Genomic DNA, 21,522 nt, shown 5'->3' on the forward strand with positions numbered 1-21,522 from the left:
ACTGATGTCAGGACAGCAGAGTCACTGCCCATCTTTCGCCGCAGGCTGAAAACCCACCTCTTCAGGAAACACTACCCTTCCTCTTTGCCTGGCTTACTTGTTGTTAACTAGTTGTACGAACTCTTGTTTTATTGTTGTACTGTTTTATTGGATCTTGTTTAGTCGATACACTTTTTGTATTAGCTCGTGCTCATTTGATTTTGCTATTTTGTCTCGTGTTTAAGAAAGTAGGTAGCTGATATATTGCACTTTTACCTTAGCGCTAGGTATACTCTTGGTTGCTTGTTTTTGCAGGAAATGCACTTAAGACTTCTGGTGATTAGTAGTTTTGTTCCCTACCTATGTTGAATGCACTTACTGTAAGTGGCTTTGGATAAAAGTGTCTGCTAAATGTCTGTAATGTAATTGAACATTTGACATTTAAGGTCTAATATTTCCACAATTGCTACAAATGTCTACAAAACGTAATTCCAACAATGTTGGACATAAACAAGAAGTTGAAGGGTACATATAAGTCTGACAATGATGCATGTTCAAATCATGTATACTTTACATTAACTAAACTTTGTTTTACATTTTGCACAAAATAGCCGATTTTACATCGAGGTGCCCACTTTTCCTTAGTGCCCACTCTTCTTGTATCCCACCATGACACACGCCATCTACTGGCCAAATGTATTCCTGAATCAGTCATATTGATCTCACTATGATTTCCCCCTCATTCTCAATCATTACAACTCCAGGTCTCTGTACTTTTACGTGTCCGGTGCAATAAAAAACACAAATCAATTCCTCCAAACGACGTCTAGTGTGTTAAACATGGATGTATGAAATTGTAAACACGACCCACGTGACCCCCACCCACCCCCCACCACCCAGCAGCAGTAGCTGAGCCACCAGCAGAGGACAGGCTGTGTATGTATGGCTGAATGACTGGAGGAAGTTACTGGGACCCTGGATCTGGCTGCTGTCGATGAAATGTAAACTCCTCTATTACCTTAACACACACATTAACACCCACACACACTCATTAACACCAGATTAACACGCACACACTGGGTAAAGAGTCGTTGCGTTTAGGGTTTGAAGTGATGCAAGGGGGGGCGTGTTGATCACATCACGTTAGCAGCTACCAAGGCTACAAAAACAAACTTGACAGGCCTCTAGCTGCTAAGCTAAAGCTAAGCTAACCAAACCACAGCTATAGCATCGGGGGGGTGGGGGGGTTGTGGTTTATTGTGGATTGTTTACATCTCTGGTGGGACGTTGTTTGGGTGAAACGTGCACGTTAGGTGCGATCGGAGCCATTGATCACCACGACTCTGAAAGAGTGTTTAAAGATCTGCTAGCTAACTTCTATCTGTGCTAAAGAGCAGCGTTGCCATGTCCGCTCATTATAAGCGACGTTGGGCTTGTTTTTCTGTAAAGTTGGTTGTTAAATATTTTTGGTTGCGGTTTTTGGGGTTGTGTAGTTGTTTATTTGGGCTTAATTGTTTCTAAAGGGTGCATTTCTCCTTTCCGACATGTCGCCTTTCCGACGTTAACGAACCCTATACCTAACCCTAACCCTAACCCTAACCGCACGCGGAAGCCACTAGTCGGAGTGGCGAGATGTCGGAATGGAAGGAGCACCCCGTTTCGAAAGTGTAGTTGTTTATTTGGACTTGTTTCCTAAAGTGTAGTTGTTTATTTGGGCTTGTTTCTAAAGTGTAGTTGTTTATTTGGGCTTGTTTCTAACGTGTAGTTGTTTATTTGGGCTTGTTTCTAAAGTGTAGTTGTTTTCAAATAGCTAATGTACATTGTTTAAAGGGCGAAGGGCTCGCTTCTTTTGGGCTTGTTTTCATAGACCTTGTTGCTGACTCCTCTCGCAGAATCTGGCAACACTGCAGCATACTATGGTGGTTAGGTAGCTGTGATCTGCTAATGAGTGAGCTAATCCATCACATGTTTAATGTGATGGATTAGAACTCGATCAACACATGGATTAAGACACTTAATCTACACCATCAAGTCCCCACAGACTTAGTTAAAACAGCCACAACAGAGCTTTAGTGTTTATTATCTATTCTCTACAGCATGGGGTTGTTTAGCTCCAGTTCTACTTTAGGCCTACTACACCAATTCTATCGTTACATTAAAGTGCTATCGCGAGATTATTATGCTACTAGCATGCTACTATGGATGCTAACATGACAAATATGTGTTTGTTTGTTGTTGTACGAACGAATATATAATTCTGCTGCAGTGGCGGTCATATATATATATAAGGCTGTGTGACGTTAGATATGCATGAGTTTACTGTCCAATGTTCACATTATGGTGCTGAGATGGTAGTTTTAGTGCAGGGATCGCAGAGTTTACGGATTAGCATCATAGGTTAGCATCAGGGTTGCCAGATTGTGCGAGAGCAATAAGCGAGCAGGTCTATGAAAACAAGCCCAAAAGAAGTGACTATTTGAAAATAGCCGATCTACAAAAAAAAGTGAAAATGTAGGAATATTTTCAAATGCACACAATCTTGTATGGAGGACCTGGCTCAAAATATTTTCAGAAGGTTGGGTCAACACATACATGTGGGGGGTCCTTGGCATGAAAGTGTTTGAGAACCACTGGTTTAAACAACATTAAGGGAACAAGCCTAAATCAACAACTACACTTCAGAAACAAACGCCCCAAAAAACGCAACCAGCAATGTTTAGATTCAGAAGCAACTTTACAGAAAAACAAGCCCCAAGTCGCTTATAATAACCGGACATGGCAACAACCGTTAGCATCATAGAGGCGGTTAGCATGCTAACGCTTCAGTCAGTCAGTTGGACATGTCTATTCACTGGAAGCTTGTTGATGCCTCAGCCTGCACCACGCCATGGTAACTGTTACTGTCACTGTACATACAACACACACATCACCACTTCAGTAAACGTGGTGTTCATGGGTGGTTTATGGACGTGTATATTTACATAAATGCCTCGTTGTCTCTTTCTGGGCTCATATGGTTTCGGTTTGACCTGAAGCTCAAGCTTTAAGTGTGCTGCCTTTCTGCAGCACTTTGTGGTTGTTAGTATGTCACTTATAACGGTCATTAATGGACTGGCTGCAATGTATCGATATATATATCAATATCGTGATGATATTGATATATTGATAGATTCGATTAGATATTTGCTGGCATTCTGGATCAAAATCATGTTTGATCTGTTAGGTGTTATTGTGACATGGCATGATATAAGTGTGGTTTCCTGGTTGGTTTCCTGGTTGTTAAGGCTGCATTGAAGTGATGTATAGTTTCCTGAACTTATACCTGACCAGACCGTTTCTAGCTGACATCTAGTGAGGTATCTGTTTGTTTTTGTGCCAATCCTATACACATTAACAGTGATATCATGTTAAATGGTAGTTATTACATATTTTTTATCATTATATGGTAGTGGTGAATATGAAACAAGTACATAACTAGTTAGTATATGGTATTTACTAATTGTTTCTTGTTTTGTTGTCCCCTTTTGTTTTCTGTATAATTGATGCAAAGTTTATTTTCGTTCTATTTCGTTTGTTCTGATATGTAAGACTTGCAGCATTGTCAATTTGTTTTTTTTTTAAGGCTTTATTTAAATTATTTTGCCGTTTCCTTTTTTTCCTAATGTGCCAATTAATTTAAATGAATAAGGTGGGCATAATAAGCTTCGGCTTCAGCCCGTACCCTTTCGGTCAATAATTATCTTGTCTTCATTCTGTATGTAGCTGTTCTATTATTTGCCTTTTATAGTTATATCAGGCATTACTGATCTGATGACTATTCATACAAAATATCATTGTGTTAATATTTAGTAAATAATAAATGTGGGGTGCCTGGTAGCTCAGCCAGTGTGTGTGCCCAGACCATGAGAGTGTAAGGACTTGGGTTCGAATCTGACCCCCACCTTGTCTCACATCTCTCTCTGCCCTTGGCTTCCTGAAGAAACAAACGTCAGTCAGTCAACACACTTCATTCACACAGGCATAAGCCAGAGGCTGCATATTTTGCTTTATTCAAAAGTGACTGGGTTTCTTTTCTTTCTTCTTTTTTAAATGCTTGTGATGTAGCCTAATATACTCTTGTATTTATGCAGGCCGACAAGAAGGCAGCAGCATTCATGGATATTGTGGACACCTGTAATCGTTTAATCCCTAGTGACCAGCTGGATGACTCCCTACTAATAGGTCAGAATCTGGAGTGTGAAGCAAGTAATGAGTTTGGAAGTCTCGTCCAACTGGAGGAATCACTGAAGAACATGCTCAGTGACAAAGATCCCATGCTAGGATCTGCAAGCTCTCAGTTCAATCTCTTGGACAATGAGGACTCCAGCTTTCAGATTGCTGGTCCAACAGGTATGTACAAAGACCGACTTCTATTTGACAGCGTTTAACATTTACTTCACAACATTTAATTGAGCAACATTTAATTGAAAAGACAAAAGAAAAGGATGCAGGGCCGATAGCCGAGTGGCTAACATAACCTATAGGCTCTGATGCCTGACAGCGAGTCCCTGGATCAATTCCCAGGCCTGGCATGTCGCTCCCTGACTCCATCTGTTTCCTGGCTCTCTCCTCTATACTCTGGCCGTCAATAAAGGCAAGAGAACGCCAGAAAAAAAGAAACAAAGGATGCAGATCAGCAGACAATAACAAAGATGTCAGCATGGATGCATGATTTCTGTACAACTACACTTTTAATGTTTCAGGATTGCTTGCTGACCTGGAAGCTGGTCTCACTTGATATGATTAACCCATTAAGACCGGGAACGCATCTGTGTCATTTTGTGATTTCTTTGGCTATTAAAAAATAGCAGATATACAAGCTCATAGCGCGGCACCAAGTGCTGCGCTATGAGCTTGAAGATCTGCTATTTTTTGAAAAATCGTGAAAATGTGTAAATCTTTGAATATATATATATTTAAAGTGAACATTTTTACTCAAATCTTTGCTTCATGGGTGTCAATGGGAAACAAAAAAAAATCAGAACCCAAGATATGATGATTTGAAGATTTTCTGCTCCATTCACTCTTTGTTTAACTTCTTACTGAAAAAGGCTGTATCTCGGCTCCTAAGCACTTTTTTTTTTACAATGAATTTTGGCTGTGGCACTCAGAGCCAAAATTCCATAAATAAGCTGGGCACTGAATGAGTTAATAGCCTAAGAAATCTTAACATGACACAGATGCGTTCCTGGTCTTATATTATATTGCATAAACTACAACTGAAAGTCTTTGTAATTGCAGGTCTTGAGGTAGCTGCCACAGAACCGGGCCTAAGTGATGCTAGTGGTGAGCTGAAGAGCACGGAGACTGCGGTAGTCAAGCGAGCTGTCGGGCGGCCAAGGAAACCTCCACGTCATTTAGAATCTGGTAAGTCCGTTTTTCAGGGTATTGTACCGGTCGATTATATGGTGTGACCGTCAATTTGTAGATGTGCTAATCATTTTTTTTACAACTTGCTTTCCTTCATTAAAACTTTTTCTTCACTTGCTTCTTTTTTTAAAACAGAAGAAACCGATGGCCAGGGACCCACCAAAAAATTACCCACAGGAAGACCTGGACGGAAACCTGTGAATAGGCTGAAGAAGTCCTTTCTAATTGAGAAAGGAGTCAAAGGTGCCCAGCTGAAGAAAGAATTAACGGAGGGAGGGCGGATAAACATTAATGATCTTAATGTTGGACTGTGGATAAATCCTGTGGTTGTTCTGAAGCCCTTGACTGTCACGGTCGGAGGGGTCACAATTGAGCTGCTTCCAGGGCCTTCCTACGCGGCGAATGCTGATGCGGGCCAGTGCTTTGAAGACACGTTTTCATATTGTGGAGGTATTCAATATGCCATGTTGCAAGATGATGCACAGGACACCGCACAAGAGAACCAGACTAATTTAGGTGGCATTGACAATATGTCCACTGACGACGTTCCCCTTGGGCTGGGCCCTTATGTAAATCCAAATGAGGTTCAGGCTGCCAACGGGGCACTCATGAGAAACCCCCGCACGGAAGAGACCAAACTTGACAATCAAAACAGTCCCACAAAAGAGGCAGTTAAGCAGCCACAAAACACGCATGGCAACAAAACCGATTCAAATAGTAAGGACAAAGAAAAGACTCTGGGCCAGAAGCAGCTCAAGCCTAAACCGGGACCTCTAAGGTCTAAGAACTTGTGTAGACCAAGCAGCACGATGAAGGGGCCTAAATCTCCACAAAACAAACCTTCAAAAATCATCCCCGCACCCGGCGTCAACAGGGGGAAAACTCTGAATGAAAAGAAAGACGTGTCGTTGAAAAGGCACGGAGAAGAGGTCCAAAACGAGCATGCGCCCAAAGTGCAGAAGATGCAGGACAAACACGCGAATAAAGTGAAGCCAAAATTGCCGGGTGCCAGCGGCGCCGCCGGCAAGAAGAGCCCGTCGTCGTCTGACGGCGGCCCTGCCGAGCCGCAGGGACCGACCAAGAATTCACACGTCGGTCCCAAACCCGAGAGTTCCCAACCGGCACACGCCGCCACGGCAGGTCACTCTTCGAGATCGACGGAGGACGGCGGGCAGGAGAAGTCCAAGGTTAAGAAGCCAGAAAAGATCCTTCAGAGACAGAAAAGCAAAACTGTGAGAAGCAGCCTGTCTGTGGACGAGCCACAGCTGTTCATTCCAGACAACGCACCGCCGGTGGTGAAAAAGGAAACCGTTGAGGAAGAGACCGCCAGCGGTGACACCGCGTGGGAAGGAAACAACTGTGGCCTGTGCAAGACACACCATAACAACACGTGGGTCTTGTTTTGCACTTATTATTTCATCGAGTAAAGTTGCCCCTCGTAGCTGATGGATTGTGTTGTATAATTGTTTCATTTGCTAGCAGATCTCGTTTAGCAAACATAGTGTGATGAACAGAACAGAGAGCTAAATATTACAGGGATTTATTCATGGTTGAGATGAAACATAATGACGGTAGGATTAACCCTTTTAAGACCGGGAACGCATCCGTGTCGTTTTAGATTTCTTTGGGCTATTCAAAAATAGCAGAGATACAAGCTCATAGCGCGAGTGCCGCGCTATGGGCTTGTAGATCTGCTATTTTTTGTAAAATCGTGAGAAACTTTACAAATCTTTGAATATAAAGCTGAATATTTAAAGCGAACATTTGGTAACTCAAATCTTTGCTTCTGGGGGGTCCTCGGAACGAAACATTTTACAAATGTTCGCTTTAAAAAATATCTGCAAATATTTTCACAATCTTTCAAAAAAATAGCAAATCTACAAGCTTGAGTGCCGCGCTATGAGCTTGTAGATCTGCTATTTTTGAATAGCCCAAAGAAATCTTTAAAATGACACGGATGCGTTCCCGGTCTTAATGGGGTTAAAAGTGTGACATTTCCTTTTTCGACCAATGAGCTTGAACGCTGGCTTTGTTTATAGGTTCATGGTGGGCTGCGGTCGCTGTGACGACTGGTTCCACGGCGACTGCGTCGGCCTGGACCTGACGAAGGTGCGCGAGATGGAAGAGGAGGACCAGATGTACGTGTGTCTGAAGTGCTGCGAGGAGCCCGCCGCTGACACGCAGACTAGCACCGCTAAGCCAGAGGCCAAGCCCGACGTACAGGACAACAAACCGCCCCCCAAGCCCACCAGGCAAGGGCCGCCGCAGCTGCCCACGTCACCGGGGGCCAGGCCGGTCAAGAAGGTAAAGGAGAAACACCTTGGAAGTCCCTCATAGGCTCTCCGTACATTATTATCGGATTACTTACTTTAGCCTGTTAATTCAATTTAGAAATGGTAGTCACTTATGTGTACTTGGTTGCCTTGTCGCTTTCTGTTCTCCAGCCATTTCAGCCATTGATTTTAGCCAGTGTTACCGCTACATGATAAGGGTTTGTTATTCTTTTTTTTGGTTCTGCTTTTTGTGAGTTTGAGGTCGGTCTACACATGGGTGTTTTGACAAAAAAGACACTGAATTGTTGGTGCAGATACTGTGGTTTACCAGTTTAGTCAGAGATCACGTTTTTACACACTTCCTAAAGTTCCTGAGAACTTAACCCACGGATGTCTTTTCTGGCTGAGCCAGTACCACACACGGGCACACGTCTGCCTCGTGGGTTCGAATGTGGCTCGTGACCCGTGTCATCTGCTCGCTGTTTTAACCCATTAAGGCCTGAGGTTCCGATTCTACAAATGCCTTATAAATCCTAACAGTTTTTTTGAAAAAAACGTATGTTAGTGGTTCTCAAGCTTTTTCATGTCAATTTGGTTCCAAGGACCAAGATTTGAGTTACAAGTGTTTGCTTTAAAAACATATATATTCAAAGATTTGCACACATTTTCTTGATTTTTCTAAAATAGCCAAAGTGTAAAATAATGCTTTTTAGCTCACATCTAAAAATCCAGGTCTTAATGGGTTATTCTCCCCTTTTCCATACCTCTCCAATGTGCTGTTTACTAAAGCATAATATTTAGGTTTCCTAACTTTATGTTAAGTTTGAAGATTAGCTTATTACAGCTTTGAACTAGTTGTGTATTGTGTGGTGTGGCTAAGATGTTTGTGTTTCATTCCTACATAGGAGTCTGAAAGAAAACAGTCAACAGAGGTCAAAGACACAAGCCAAAAAACAGGTACCTTTTTTACATTTGTTTATCTAGTTCATATTATGTTCTCAGTATAGGTGGCCAAATATCACAGACAGCAGTGATGTGTCTTTACGATGGACAAACGTTAGCTGAAACGTGGGACCTAATAAAAAAACAGGGGCCTAATAAAAATGTTCTCACTCTTGTCATTCTGAGTGTGACCCATCACTTTTGTAAATTGAGGATATCGCACCAGAGGAGTCAGAGTGCGGTGGTAACAAAAGGTTTATCTATCTTATATCACAGACACACATGATAGATCCCCAGAGGGAAATTCAGGTGTCTTACAACTGAGGACATCAACTAATAACTACTGAGAACATATTAACCGTTATTCTGTCATCTTAGGAGTTCCAGCAAAACTGGAGATGAAAAGGAAGACTTCATCTCCGGGCTTGAAGAAACCGGTGTCTGTGGACGAAATCAGGAGGAGTGTGCGTGATTCTCTCAAGGAAATCCTCTTGCAACGGTAGGCACTATCCATGTGGCGACTTGAGTGAATGAGTTCACTCACTGACATCCAGATGACAATCAGTTAATTCACTTAATTCAACGGGCTGTGATAAAATTTGCCATGTCTATGTTGTGTGTGTGTGGTAACCGTGTGGCTGTGAATCGGGACATTGTTTGCTCAGCAATCAGCCCAGTATCACAGGAACACATGTAATACACTTGTTGGGTACAGTTTAGGCCTGTCACGGTTACAACATTGAAGTTGACAATTAATTGTCACACAAATAATTTTAATTCTCGCGGAATGTTTGCCCCCAGAATAGCCAAGGACATTAGGGTTCATGTGCCTAAACTTACTTAAGACCTCTACACACTGTACGATATTTGAAATGGTCGGCAAGTGAACAGATCGTTACGCATTTCACATTGCACGAGTTTCTCTCTTGAAATCGGGCTAAATATATCGTTGTGATTCCCGCACGATTGATTGATCGGCGACAGGGGTTCACTGATTACAAGATATTTCACCACGATGTGATCCCGACCCAATACATACATTTGTTTTTATTCCAAACGTCTCACGAAAACGTGAAAGGCTCCTGTGATATATGCACGAGACCGAGACAGGACGCTAATGATTGACATTAAATAATTCTCAATTTCTCTGTATTTCTCTCTCTCTCTCCCTTTCTGAAACAAACGTTTCAAAAGTCAGCCAGTTCAGCTCAGCAGTAGTGTTGCCGTGTCCGCTTATTATAAGAGAGTTGCTTGTAAAAAATATTGGTGGTTGCGTTTCTTTTTAGCTTATTTCCAAAGTGTAGTTGCTTATTTGGCTTTATTTCTTAATGTTGCTTTTTTTCTTTGAAAATAGTTGCGACGCGTTGTGAGCTTGTACGGACATGCAAAAGTGTCACTTTTCAGCTACAGTCACCTTTTTGAACCCAAATAGGGCAATTGTGTGACACCTGACCCGAAAGAAAACAACATGTTGTCACCTTTTTCACCTCGGGGCTGTTTGCATGCCTGTAGATCGGCTATTTTATTTGTATATAGGTTTAAAATGCTCATGCAGCCTATAGTCGTTTTGTTGGGCTTGTTTTCATAGACCTGGCTGCTTATTTCTCGCGCAAAACCTGACAATACTGTTCAGAGATACGTGCGACACACACACACACACACACACACACACACACACACACACACACACACACACACACACACACACACACACACACACACACACACACACACAGCTCTCTCTCTCTCTCTCTGTCTGCAAGCCCTATTCCTCTAATAATAAACAGCCCCATCGTCAAGCAGGCTCGCTCACTCTATCAATCTGTTTATCATGTTTAACTAATACAGGACTGGACTGTCTGTACGCTGATATTGCGGTTCTATTCGGGAGGACTAGCCACGGTGCGTCTCTGTTGTATTGGACTCAACAGTGAATCATGCTGATAATAAAATAGTTTTCCCACCAGCTACCTCGCTGCCTGGTACTGAGCTCTGACTGGCTCTAGCACGGCTCTCATCGGATCCGACAAACCCAAATATCCAACATGCTAGAAAAGTAAAAATTATCGGGAACCGCTCGCCGAGCGCAATTTATGGGGGTGTTTCTTCTCGGAGTACCTTACACACTGCGCGATCAACACCTCTGCGAGGAACGCCCGATCTGGACTGAGATCGGTGGTTTTATCGGCGATCACCAAAAAATATCCCCGAGAGACAAATCGGGTCAAATATCATACAGTGTGTAGAGGCTATTACCACTACTAGTGCTTGACCTTGACTGAAAGAAATCTATCCTGTATAAAAGTTTAACCGCTTGAACCCTCTAGACCAGGGGTCTTCAATGTGTTTCAGGCCAAGGACCCCTTTGCTGAGAAAGTGATGAAGCAGGAACCCCCACCACTACATATTGTATAAAATTGTGTTGCAGATTAAACTTTTTCAAAGATTTGGCGGACCCCCTGTAGTAACTCTGAGGACCCCCTAGGGGTTCCGGACATCTGTTGAAGACCTCTGCGCTAGACTTAGTAAACTGGACCTGAGTTGAGCTCAAGTTGAGCTACGAGCTCACAACGTGTTGCGAGCTTGTAGATCGGCTATACATTTCCACAAGGGTCTGTGTTAATGTATAGTACAGTACGGAACATGCCCGAAGCTGTGAATAGACAATAACGTGTTGGTGGTACTTGTCAATAAAGTAATCATGCTTTTCACTTGTTTAGGTTGAAGGACTCAGATTTGAAGATCACATCAGAGAAGGCCTCTGAAGTTGCCAAGAAGACTGAGAGAGAACTGTTTCATTTGTATAAAGACACCGACAGCAAATACAAGAACAAGTACAGGAGCTTGATGTTCAACCTTAAAGATACCAAAAACAATGTAAGTTCACTCTTAGCCCATTCAATCTGGGAAAGCATCTGTGTCATTTTAGATTTCTTTGGCTATATTCAAAAATAGCAGATATACAAGCCCATAGCGCAGCACCAAGTGCCGTGCTACAAGCTTGTAGATCTGCTATTTCTTTTAGAAAAATCACAAAAATGTGTGCAAATCTTTGAATATATGTTTTTTTAAAGGGAACATTTGTAACTCAAATCTTTGCTTCTGGGGGTCCCGGGAACAAAGTATTTTCAGATGGGGGTCCGCGGCCAAATGTATATCTAAAAATGTTTTCTAAATCGTAACAGTATGTTGCTATATCAGTGGTGCTCCAAATGTTTCATGTCAAGGAACCCCCAATATATTTATATTCAAATATTTGCACAAAATTAATGTTCCAAGATTTTTCAAAAATAGCAGATCTACAAGCTATGAGCTTGTAAACCTGCTATTTTTGAATAGCCAAAGTATAAAATAATGGTGTGGATGTTGTGATTGAAATCTAACACATGTACATGTCAGAATGAACTTTTAACTTATGTTTTAACTATATTTCAGGTATTATTTAAGAGGGTTCTAAAAGGAGAAATATCCCCAGCTCAGTTAATTCGAATGAGCCCTGAAGAACTGGCCTCAAAAGAACTGGCTGCTTGGCGCAAAAGAGAGAATCGCCATGTAAGTAAAGTAACACCTTGACATTTTCATCAAAATCATGTTGTGTCAAAATGACATTTTCTGGTTCTTGGTTCTGTGCTTACAAGAATACAAGACACCTTTTTGTAATGAAAGCAATGACATCCAGACAAATGTTCCTCAGAATGGATGTAGACAGTCGTTTGCAGTGGTGGAAAGTAAAAGTATCAATACTGCAATGTAGAAGTACTCTGTTACAAGTAAAAGTCCGGAATTCCAAATTTACTTGAGTAAAAGTACAAAAGTATTGGCATTTGAATGTACTCAAAGTACCAAAAGTAAAAGTACTCATTATGCAGAATGTCCCATTTCATGCTTTCAAATGTATAAACATCTTTTGAAAACAGCAGATCTACAAGCTCACAATGTGTCGCATCGCGACACATTGTGAGCTTGTAGATCGGCTATTTTCGAATGGCCGAAATGTATACAGGGCTGAAGTGGTTAATGTATGTTGTTTTAATAATAATAAAAATCTAACTAGTAACTAAAGATTTCAAATAATTGTAGTGGAGTAAAAGTACACAATTTGACTCTGAGATGTAGTGTAAAAGTACAAGTATAAGTATTGGAAATGGGAAAATACTCAAGTAAAGTACAAATACCTCAAAATTGTACTTAAGTACAGTACTTGAGTAAATGTACTTAGTTACTGTCCACCACTGGTAATTTGGAAAACTTCATCTTTTCAGACTCAGACATGCAAAAGTGTCACTTTTCAGCTACAGTCACCTTTTTGAACCCAAATAGGGCAATTGTGTGACACCTGACCCGAAAGATAACATGTTGTCACCTTTTTCACCTCGGGGCTGTTTGCATGCCTGCAGACTATTGAAATGATTGAGAAACAGGAGAGGGAAGTGGAGAGGCGACCCATCACAAAGATCACCCATAAAGGAGAGATTGAAATTGAGAGCCAGGAGCCAGCGAAGACCTCTGAGACCGTGGAGGTTGAGGTAGGAGACGGCCCAGACTTGACTCTGCATACATCATACACTTAAGCCCTGTCTTATGACAAATGGGAAAAGTTGCCCATCTACAAGCTCACAGCGTGCTGCGATGCGTTTGTGGGCTTGTAGATAGACTATTTTTGAATTTCATTGAATCATTATTTAACAATGCTAATGTGCTCCACAATGATTTTACATGTGGGAGTTAATTATGATTTTGTGCAACATGTTTTAACATTTTGGACAACCTCCAAACAGACAAGGCCTCCCCTAAGGTGTCCCCGGAACCCAGATTGGGAAACACTGCTTTCAAATATGCCACTATGACTGTTTTTCCTCCTTTTTCTTTGTCCGTTTCTCAGCCCGAGCCTGCTCCCAAAGTGACAGAAGCCCCACTCGATCTTCTGCCACTGGAGAACGTGGAGAGCACAAGGACCGCTAAGGACACTACCGCCCAACACAAGTCCCATTTATTTGACCTACACTGTAAAATCTGCACAGGTAGAACCATTCTGTAATCAAATCAGACGTTTTGGCACCAGTGTTGATTTTGACAACAAATTTTGATTTAGTTTTAGTCATAGTCTTTTGAATACAATTCTATTTAGTTTTAGTCATATTTTAGTCATCTGAATTTTTTACTGTCTAGTCTAGTTTTAGTCGACTAAATAGCATATGTTTTTTGGCGACTGAGTCTTCGTCCACACGTACACGGGTATTTTCATAAACGTAGCTTTTTATATGCGTTTTGGGGGGTTCGTCCACACGCAAACGCGTTTTTGCTCCATGTAAACGCATCTTTTGGAAAACTCCTGCCACAGTGTAGATTTTTAAAAACTCCGGCTATGTGTTCCCGTGTGGACACGGTAAACAGAGTTTTTGCATGGGTCGTGACTGACTTAGCCGTTGTCGTGTGGACAGAGAGATTTTTTTAAACAGGGCCGTGTAGACGCGGAGGTTTTCAAAAACGAAAACGAAATATCTACGTTTATGAAAATACCCGTGTACGTGTGGACGAAGCCTAAATCTACAGTTGATTTAGTCGACTAAATGTATTCTGGCGGTGCCTTGATGGCGTCGTAATGGCTCATTTTACACTTGACTGAAAATAGCCGATCTACAAGCTCACAACGCGTCGCAGCGCGACGCGTTGTGAGCTTGTAGATCGGCTATTTTCAGAGCATAACACCCGACACCAAACGTAAAAATGACTTGTCTTTTAGTTCTACTGGATCTCATTTTAGTCTAGTTTTTATTTGTTGACAAAATTGTCAGTATATCTTAGTTAGTCATCATAGCTTGGTTTTTATTTAGTTTTTATCTAGTTTTCGTCAGTGAAAAAAGGTAGTCGACTAACATTTTTCGTCATAGTTTTAGTCGACGAAATCAACAGTGTTTGGCACATGTTTTTTTCCCCCCTATCCCGTTTCTGACGCGCATCCTTTGCTTTGTAAGGTCGCATGGCTCCCCCTGTGGAAGAGGCGCCGACCAAAGTAGTCGCCACTACTGTTGTGAGGAGGCAGTCGGCCCCCTCAGAGGAGCCTAAGAGCACAACCCCGCCTGTGAAGGATGAAGATCTGCACCTCACCGTCTTAGAAGAGAGCTTCCGTAACGCTAAATCGTTCGTCTCGGAGGGAAGGTAAGGAGGGCTTTCAGTTTATGACGCTGCATGTAGCTTGTGTGTTGTTATGTTTTTGGCTCACGCCTTCATGGCGTGTTTACATAGGTGGAAAAAGTACTCAAATGTTTTACTTAAGTAAAAGTATCAATACCGCAATGTAGAAACACTTTGTTACAAGTGACAGTCCGGAATTCAAAATTCACTTGAGGAAAAGTACAAAAGTGTTTGATCAAAATGTATTTAAAGTACCAAAGTACCAAAAGTAGAAAGTACTCATTATGCAGAATGTCCCATTTCAAGTTTTCAAATGTATAAAAATCTTTTGAAAATAGCCGATCTACAAGCTCACAATGCGTCGCATTGTGAGCTTAAAATATATACATTATATACATTTCGGTCTATTTTCAAAAGACCGAAATGTATATAGGGGTGAAGTGGTAATGTATGTTTTTTTAATAATCAAAATCTATAAAGTAATTAAAGTGTTCTAATAATTGTAGTGGAGTAAAAGTATAATGTTTGAATCCGACATGTAGTGGAGTAGAAGTAAAAGTATTGGACATGGTTGGAAATACTCATGTGAAGTGCAAATACCTCAAAATTGTACTTAGTTTCTTTACACCACTGTGTGTTTATAACATGAACCTTTCTTCAGGTCGGAGTTTACGTCGGGCAGAGATGAGGAGACAGCTTTCCTCTCCAACCTGAAGAGCCTTTGGAGAGGATTCGTCAACATGCCTGCGGTGGCAAAGCTTGTAACCAAAGTCTTTCCCGTCTCGGGCATTTTCGACAACTTGACAGAGGTACACAAGCATGCAAGTGAACATACATAGACCAAATCCCTTGTAGGGATGTGGGTGTTGAGATTAGAGCAAGCTACAGACATATGCAGTGGTTCTCAAACTTTTTCATGTCAAGGACCCCCTAATTGACGCTTATTACCCCGCGGACCCCCATTTGAAAAGATAAGCCAGGGACCCCAATAAGAAAAGTTTTTTACGGTTCTCTAGCAGTGATTCTCAACCATTTTAATTTCAAGGACCCCCAGTTTGACATGCGTTAGGCTACGGACCCCGATTTAATGGCATTTATACCTCTGGGACCCCAATTTACATTGTAAAACCAATGTCAATTTAACTCTGAGAGTGTACAAATGGAACCAAATGGACCCGTTAGGGTCCATTTGGTTCCATTTGTACACTCTCAGAGTTACAGACCCATAAGGGTCCATTTGGTTCCTGTCCATCATTTACCTGGGGACCCCCTGGAACCCCCTCAAGTACCCCTGGGGGTCCCCGGACCCCACTTTGAGAACCAATGCGCTATGGCACTATGCAACTACTCATAGTTGGGTTTTATGACAGGATCTTCCGGACAGCATCCAGATTGGAGGAAGGATAAGCCCACAGATCGTGTGGGACTACCTGGAGAAGATCCGTGCAACGGGAACGAAGGTTAGCTTGTTGTCTTTGTTCTTTAAAAAAAAAAAAGTTTTTATCCCGCGATTTTTTGTAACCCAATTTTTTCACCCGGTGCCAATTTCCTAAGTCAGTGGTTCTCAAACTTTTTCATCTCAAGGACCCCCAAATTGACACTTATTAGCCCGCGGACCCCCATTTGAAAAGATATGCCAAGGACCCCCATATAAGAGAAGAATTTTACGGCTCTAGCAGTGATTTTCAACCATTTTAATTTCAAGGACCCCCAGTTTGACATGCATTAGGCTACGGACCCCCATTTTATAGCATTTCTATCTCTGGGACCCCAATTTATATAGTAAAATCAATGTTAATTTAACTCTGAGAGTGTACAAATGGAACATTTGGTTCCATTTGTACACTCTCAGACCGGGTCTATTTGGTTCCATTTGTACACTCTCAGAGTTACAGACCCATAAGGGTCCATTTGGTTCCTAACTATCATTTAGCTGGGGACCCCCTGGAACTCTCTCAAGGACCCCCGGGGGTCCCCGGACCCCACTTTGAGAACCAATGTCCTAAGTGATCCTGGGCGCATTAAAGCCTGATTCATACTTCGTCCCATGACTGTGTTGCACAGCAAAAACAGCCGACCTAGAAGCTCGCAACGCATTGTGAGCTTGTAGATCGGCTTTTAATAATAGGAGATACTCATACTGTAACACACATATCTGGCTAAAACAATGCAAAAAAAGTAGCTGAAAGGCTTTCTAACGGTTAATAAAAAAGGCAAGTAAATTAAAATTTGGTTTGATTCATGCTTAACCCATAGAAAATCATGGTATACTCCAGACAAATTCAACGTTTGGTAGAATTTCTGCCACAACATAAATGTGTAGATTATGATAAAAATGATTTAATTTTTTGGTGTTTTTTATTTTCTTGCAGGAGGTGTGCCTGATTCGCTTCTCCCCGGAGACGGAGGAAGACGAGATCTCCTATACGCTCCTGTTTGCCTACTTCAGTAGTCGCAAGCGGTTTGGGGTAGTCGCTAACAACTTGAAAAAAGTGAAAGACATGTACATCATACCATTGGGTGCCACCGAGAAAGTTCCACACCAGCTGGTTCCTTTCGACGGTCCAGGTGAGAGCAACCATACGAAAGTTTTGCTCATTGTGAAGTTTAACCCATTAAGACCTGAGGCCGATTCTACAAAATGTCTTCTGAATCTTAACAGTATTCTGAAAAAAAAAAATGTAAGTTTCTATATCAGTGGTGCTCAAACTATTACATGTCAAGGACCCCCAGAATTATATGTATTTGCCTGCCGACCACCATCTCAAAATATTTTGTTCCAGGGACCCCCAGAAGCAAAGATTTGAGTTAAAATGTTTGCTTTAAAACAATATATATATTCAAAGATTTGCACATATTTTCACGATTTTTCAAAAATAGCAGATCTACAAGCTCGTAGCGCGGCATTCGGTGCCGTGCTACGAGCTTGTAGATCTGCTATTTTTGAATAGCCAAAGTGTAAAATAATGCTAACACACAGATGCGTTCCAGATCTTAATGGGTTAACATATACTACTTTACTGTGTTTCAAATGGTTAACCTGCCCTTGTGTGATTTGACAGGACTGGAAAACAACCGTTGCAACCTCCTTCTTGGACTCCTCATCCGTCAGAGTCAGGGACCCAAAAAGGACTTTCTTCCCGTGGATATAAACGAAACGCCGAGGATCATCCCCGAGAGCAAGCCCCCGAGCGTCTCCACGCAAGACATCCGAGCCGTGAAACAGGAGGAGAAGCGCTATCTCACCTCCCTGGCTCCTGTGCCGGCCAAGGAGGACAAATTACTAAACGCCACCGAAGATGCCGACGAACCGGTAACGGAGTCCTTTGAAGAAGCATCTGCCACCGAAGAGGGCAGTAATCAGGAATCCAACAAGCCGTTGCGCTTTCTTCCAGGCGTGTTAGTTGGCTGGGGCGGAGAGTTGCCTCCCCTGCCAGATGTGGGAGGAAAGCCAAAGCCCGCGGTCGATCCCTCTCAAAGGACCCCGCCGGCTCCCAAGGCAGACGCGGCAACCCCGGGAACCTTTACTAAAAGTCCCACAGCGGCTGCTCGCCTCGACCGTTTTGTCATCAAGAAGAAGGAGCCAAAGCCCGTTCAAGCGGAACCGGGGCTTTCGAGCCCGACGGCAGCTTTCGGTGCCAACATTTCGGTGGTAAAGGATGCCGTCGCGTTGAACCAAGGTGCGTCAGTGTCTCTGAAAGACAAGCCGCCAGATGTATCGACCGAGGCGTTCTTGGCAAGCTTGTCCACGGCTCAGGGTGGGAATGACGCTACCGGCGCCATCGCGACCAAGAAAGCAGAGGTTAGCCTGCCACCCGAAACTGAAAAAAACAACCCAGACGGGAATTCCCTGTCGCTCTCGAAGCCCCAAGCTACAACTACAGATCAAACCAACAGCTTGAAACCCCCCATCAGTGGAATCTTAAAGAAATGTTCTGCATATTCCAACGTGACTGAAGAAAAGAAAACAGAGGCGGTGCCCGAGGCTACTGCGAACAATCCAGCCCCTTTTGTGCCGCAACCTGTTCCTGTGCTGACCAGCATTAGGCATGATCCCGCTGTGGTATCTCGACAAGAAGAACCTCAAAGCAGCTTGAGCTCATCCCACACTGAAGGAGAAGGTCCCTCTATTTCCCAGGCTAACATTAGTCCTGCATTAGTCGCTCCAACTGCGTTCGCACCGTCGGCCCAACAACCACAAGCGGTCTCTTCTTACACGGCCACTCGCACCGAAACCACAGATTTCCAATACGAGTCGGCGATGGCACCGGTTGACGCGACATTTAGCAACGCCGCACCGTTCCCAGCCCAGCAGCCTCCTCCGGTACCCGGCAGCTGTGTTTACCCCTGTGGCCCGCCTCCTAATGTGATTCCACCCGCACACCTCCAGGATCAGAATCACGCTCCGCCATGGGCCCACGATGGACCCGTGCCCCACCACGCTCCTCCCGGACCGCTGTTGCCCTACGCCGACGGTTACTCGTCCAACGAACCCCCGTCGTCGGCCAAAGACTACAAGCGGTCGTCGGACGAGTACAGCGACCCCTGGGAGAGGCCTCGACACCCAGAGGACAGAGACCCGCAAGGACGACACAGACACCACAGCGAGTCCCGCCACGGGAAGAAGAGCAGACACCACGAGCGTGCGAAAAAGCACGAGTACAGAGATGGAAGTAGACACGCTGGACACACCGATGACCGCCATGGCGAGCGTAGGAAAGAGAGGCACCATAGCGACGAGTACCGCGCCAAGGAGAAGGACAGGCACAGACACAGGAGAGACTCTGATTATGAGAACGGCAGGAGAAATTCGAAAGACAGTTAACTCGTGGGTTTTGTATGCCAGGTTATACCAGGTTGCAGCTGTGCCATTTCCTTACAATTTTACTGTTTTTTAAACTGTTATTTACAGTACGGCTAATAATGTTTCACCAGATGTATCGACACATGCGGACATCTCTTAATCAAAATTTTGGAGAAAAGAAATTGAAGTTTTAACCTTTTCATTTTATTTTGTATATGTATCACACTTGCAGACCTGACCATAAATGCTCCAAAACGCAAGCGGTTGTTTTCACTTCCATAACATACAGCACAAGTGAGGTAAATGGATTTTTTGTTGAATTGGGTTTGATTGTAATGCAGCTGACCAGTTATATTTCCATGGGGGAAAAAAAAGGAAAACCATACAAAAAAAACAGCCACTTCTCTTCTGGATTTTCTCAATTTCTTTATTTTTTAAATGGCTGTTTTCTATACTTCAAATTTTTATTGACAACGTTGTCTGTACATTTTGGCTTGTCATGTAAATTAGAATTCAAGTGTGCCTTTGCACTGTGTTTATGTACAGTCCGTAATAAAGCTAATGTTTTTTTTATTGTTGATTTATACAAGCCTCATGTTCCCTGAAAAAGTTCTAAGAATGTAAAAGAAAATGACTACTGGATGAACACAACAAACTGCATCCTACAGACCATTCTGTACCAGCATATCGTCGCTGTCTGGCAGAAACCTTGTATCTCTATATTTCAATTTATATTTTTTGGTAAATTAATGGCAGAGTTTGTTGTACAACAATAGCAAAACTAGAATATTCGCAATTCTGGGAAATTGTGGTTGCGCCGACGCCAGTCGCGGGTCGCGGCCGCCGAGACTCGAGGAATACGCTGGGAGGAATACCGTCGGAGGCTGCGCCAATTATGTTGTCACGTCACTCCTGAGATCGCTTGCGTTTCATGTGGTATGGTAAGCGCTGTGTGTGTGTGTGTGTGTATATATATATATATGTGAGGACTTTTGTTACTTTTGGTTAAGTTTTAACATGTTGGACCAAATAGCCAATTTTACATCGAGGTGCCCACTGTTCCTTAGTGTGCCCAGTGCCCCAGGTGACAGTGAAGTGACAATTTAAAAAAAAAAAAAAGAAAGAAAAGAAAAACACCATTACTGCATCAAAAGTAATCAACACACTATACTATAAAAACTGGTCAAACATTGGCCAAATAGTCAAATAATATAAGAAAGAGGAGTTGGGAGCTTGTAGATCTGGTATTTTCACAATATTAATCTGTGGAACTGAGTCAAACTAAATGTAATGCCTACAATTCCAAGAGCTTGTCAGGGTGGGGGTCCCCAGTTCAAATATGATTATTTTGGGGGGTCGTGGCCTGAAAAGGTTGAGAACCACTGGGTTAAAGAGCAATACAGGTACAGCTGCTCTGTCTGTGCTTCACATTCTGTTTGTCTCACTTTAGGCTCTGCTCCATAGTGCCTCCAGCGTATATAAAGTGTGTAATCTGATGGCTATAGAGTGCTGCAAAGATGGAAGTTCTTCCAGCATGGGTTTCCAATGCAAATGTATTTTACATAAATTAGGAAAATTTGCTTTTTATCAAACAAAGGCTTATGATTTACAGGATTGCTTCAACAAGATGGCCATCCTTCACACATTGTACCCCCCCCCCCCCCCCCCCAAGGACCCACTTTTGACAACCAATGCTCAGTCTAAAACACAAAAATGCAGTGCCTCCGGTTTGCCTCAGGGAGGCAGTATAATTCCTCCAAATCCAGTGAACAAAACAGGCCACGCAAACGTTTTCAGTTTTTATATTTATCCTTTTAAAGACAAGATTATAGTAAAACCACAATCAATGGCGTTGCATGGCATACTTTATACATAATAGATTAGTTATCAAGCAGCAGCAGAAGAAGAATCCGATCAGTAGCTTCTCCAGTGTGGAGTCTCATAAAAAGTGTTTTAAAAATGAGTTTCAGCCCCCCATTA

General features: G+C 42.7%; 1 protein-coding gene across 4 annotated transcripts; it reads left to right on the forward strand.

Moving 5' to 3' along the window:
• Nucleotides 1–866: 866 nt before the first annotated feature.
• Nucleotides 867–20,120, forward strand: phf3 (PHD finger protein 3). 4 transcript variants are annotated; one of them, XM_084076715.1, is made up of 16 exons: nucleotides 867–980; nucleotides 4,110–4,368; nucleotides 5,260–5,385; nucleotides 5,524–6,778; nucleotides 7,428–7,692; nucleotides 8,567–8,618; nucleotides 8,982–9,102; nucleotides 11,324–11,480; nucleotides 12,039–12,155; nucleotides 13,001–13,129; nucleotides 13,486–13,624; nucleotides 14,579–14,762; nucleotides 15,400–15,547; nucleotides 16,109–16,198; nucleotides 17,111–17,306; nucleotides 17,801–20,120. In XM_084076715.1, the coding sequence occupies exons 2-16, from the start codon at nucleotides 4,134–4,136 to the stop codon at nucleotides 19,561–19,563; spliced, it is 4,977 nt and encodes a 1,658-aa protein (XP_083932841.1). In that variant the 5' UTR covers nucleotides 867–980; nucleotides 4,110–4,133; the 3' UTR covers nucleotides 19,564–20,120. The 4 variants fall into 4 exon arrangements, with proteins under 4 accessions (XP_083932841.1, XP_083932843.1, XP_083932840.1 ...); XM_084076717.1 differs by having other exon boundaries at nucleotides 886–980; nucleotides 4,201–4,368; XM_084076714.1 differs by lacking the exon at nucleotides 867–980 and adding an exon at nucleotides 2,808–2,869.
• Nucleotides 20,121–21,522: the final 1,402 nt, after the last annotated feature.

Source organism: Gymnoscopelus microlampas, assembly GCF_963454915.1.
Source record: "Gymnoscopelus microlampas genome assembly, chromosome: 13".
NCBI classification, from domain to species: domain Eukaryota; kingdom Metazoa; phylum Chordata; class Actinopteri; order Myctophiformes; family Myctophidae; genus Gymnoscopelus; species Gymnoscopelus microlampas.

Coding starts and splice junctions, on each gene's coding strand:
- phf3 (XM_084076714.1), top strand. Junction 4,369..5,259: donor TCAGATTGCTGGTCCAACAG/GTATGTACAAAG, acceptor TTGTAATTGCAG/GTCTTGAGGTAGCTGCCACA. Junction 15,548..16,108: donor TTTTCGACAACTTGACAGAG/GTACACAAGCAT, acceptor GTTTTATGACAG/GATCTTCCGGACAGCATCCA.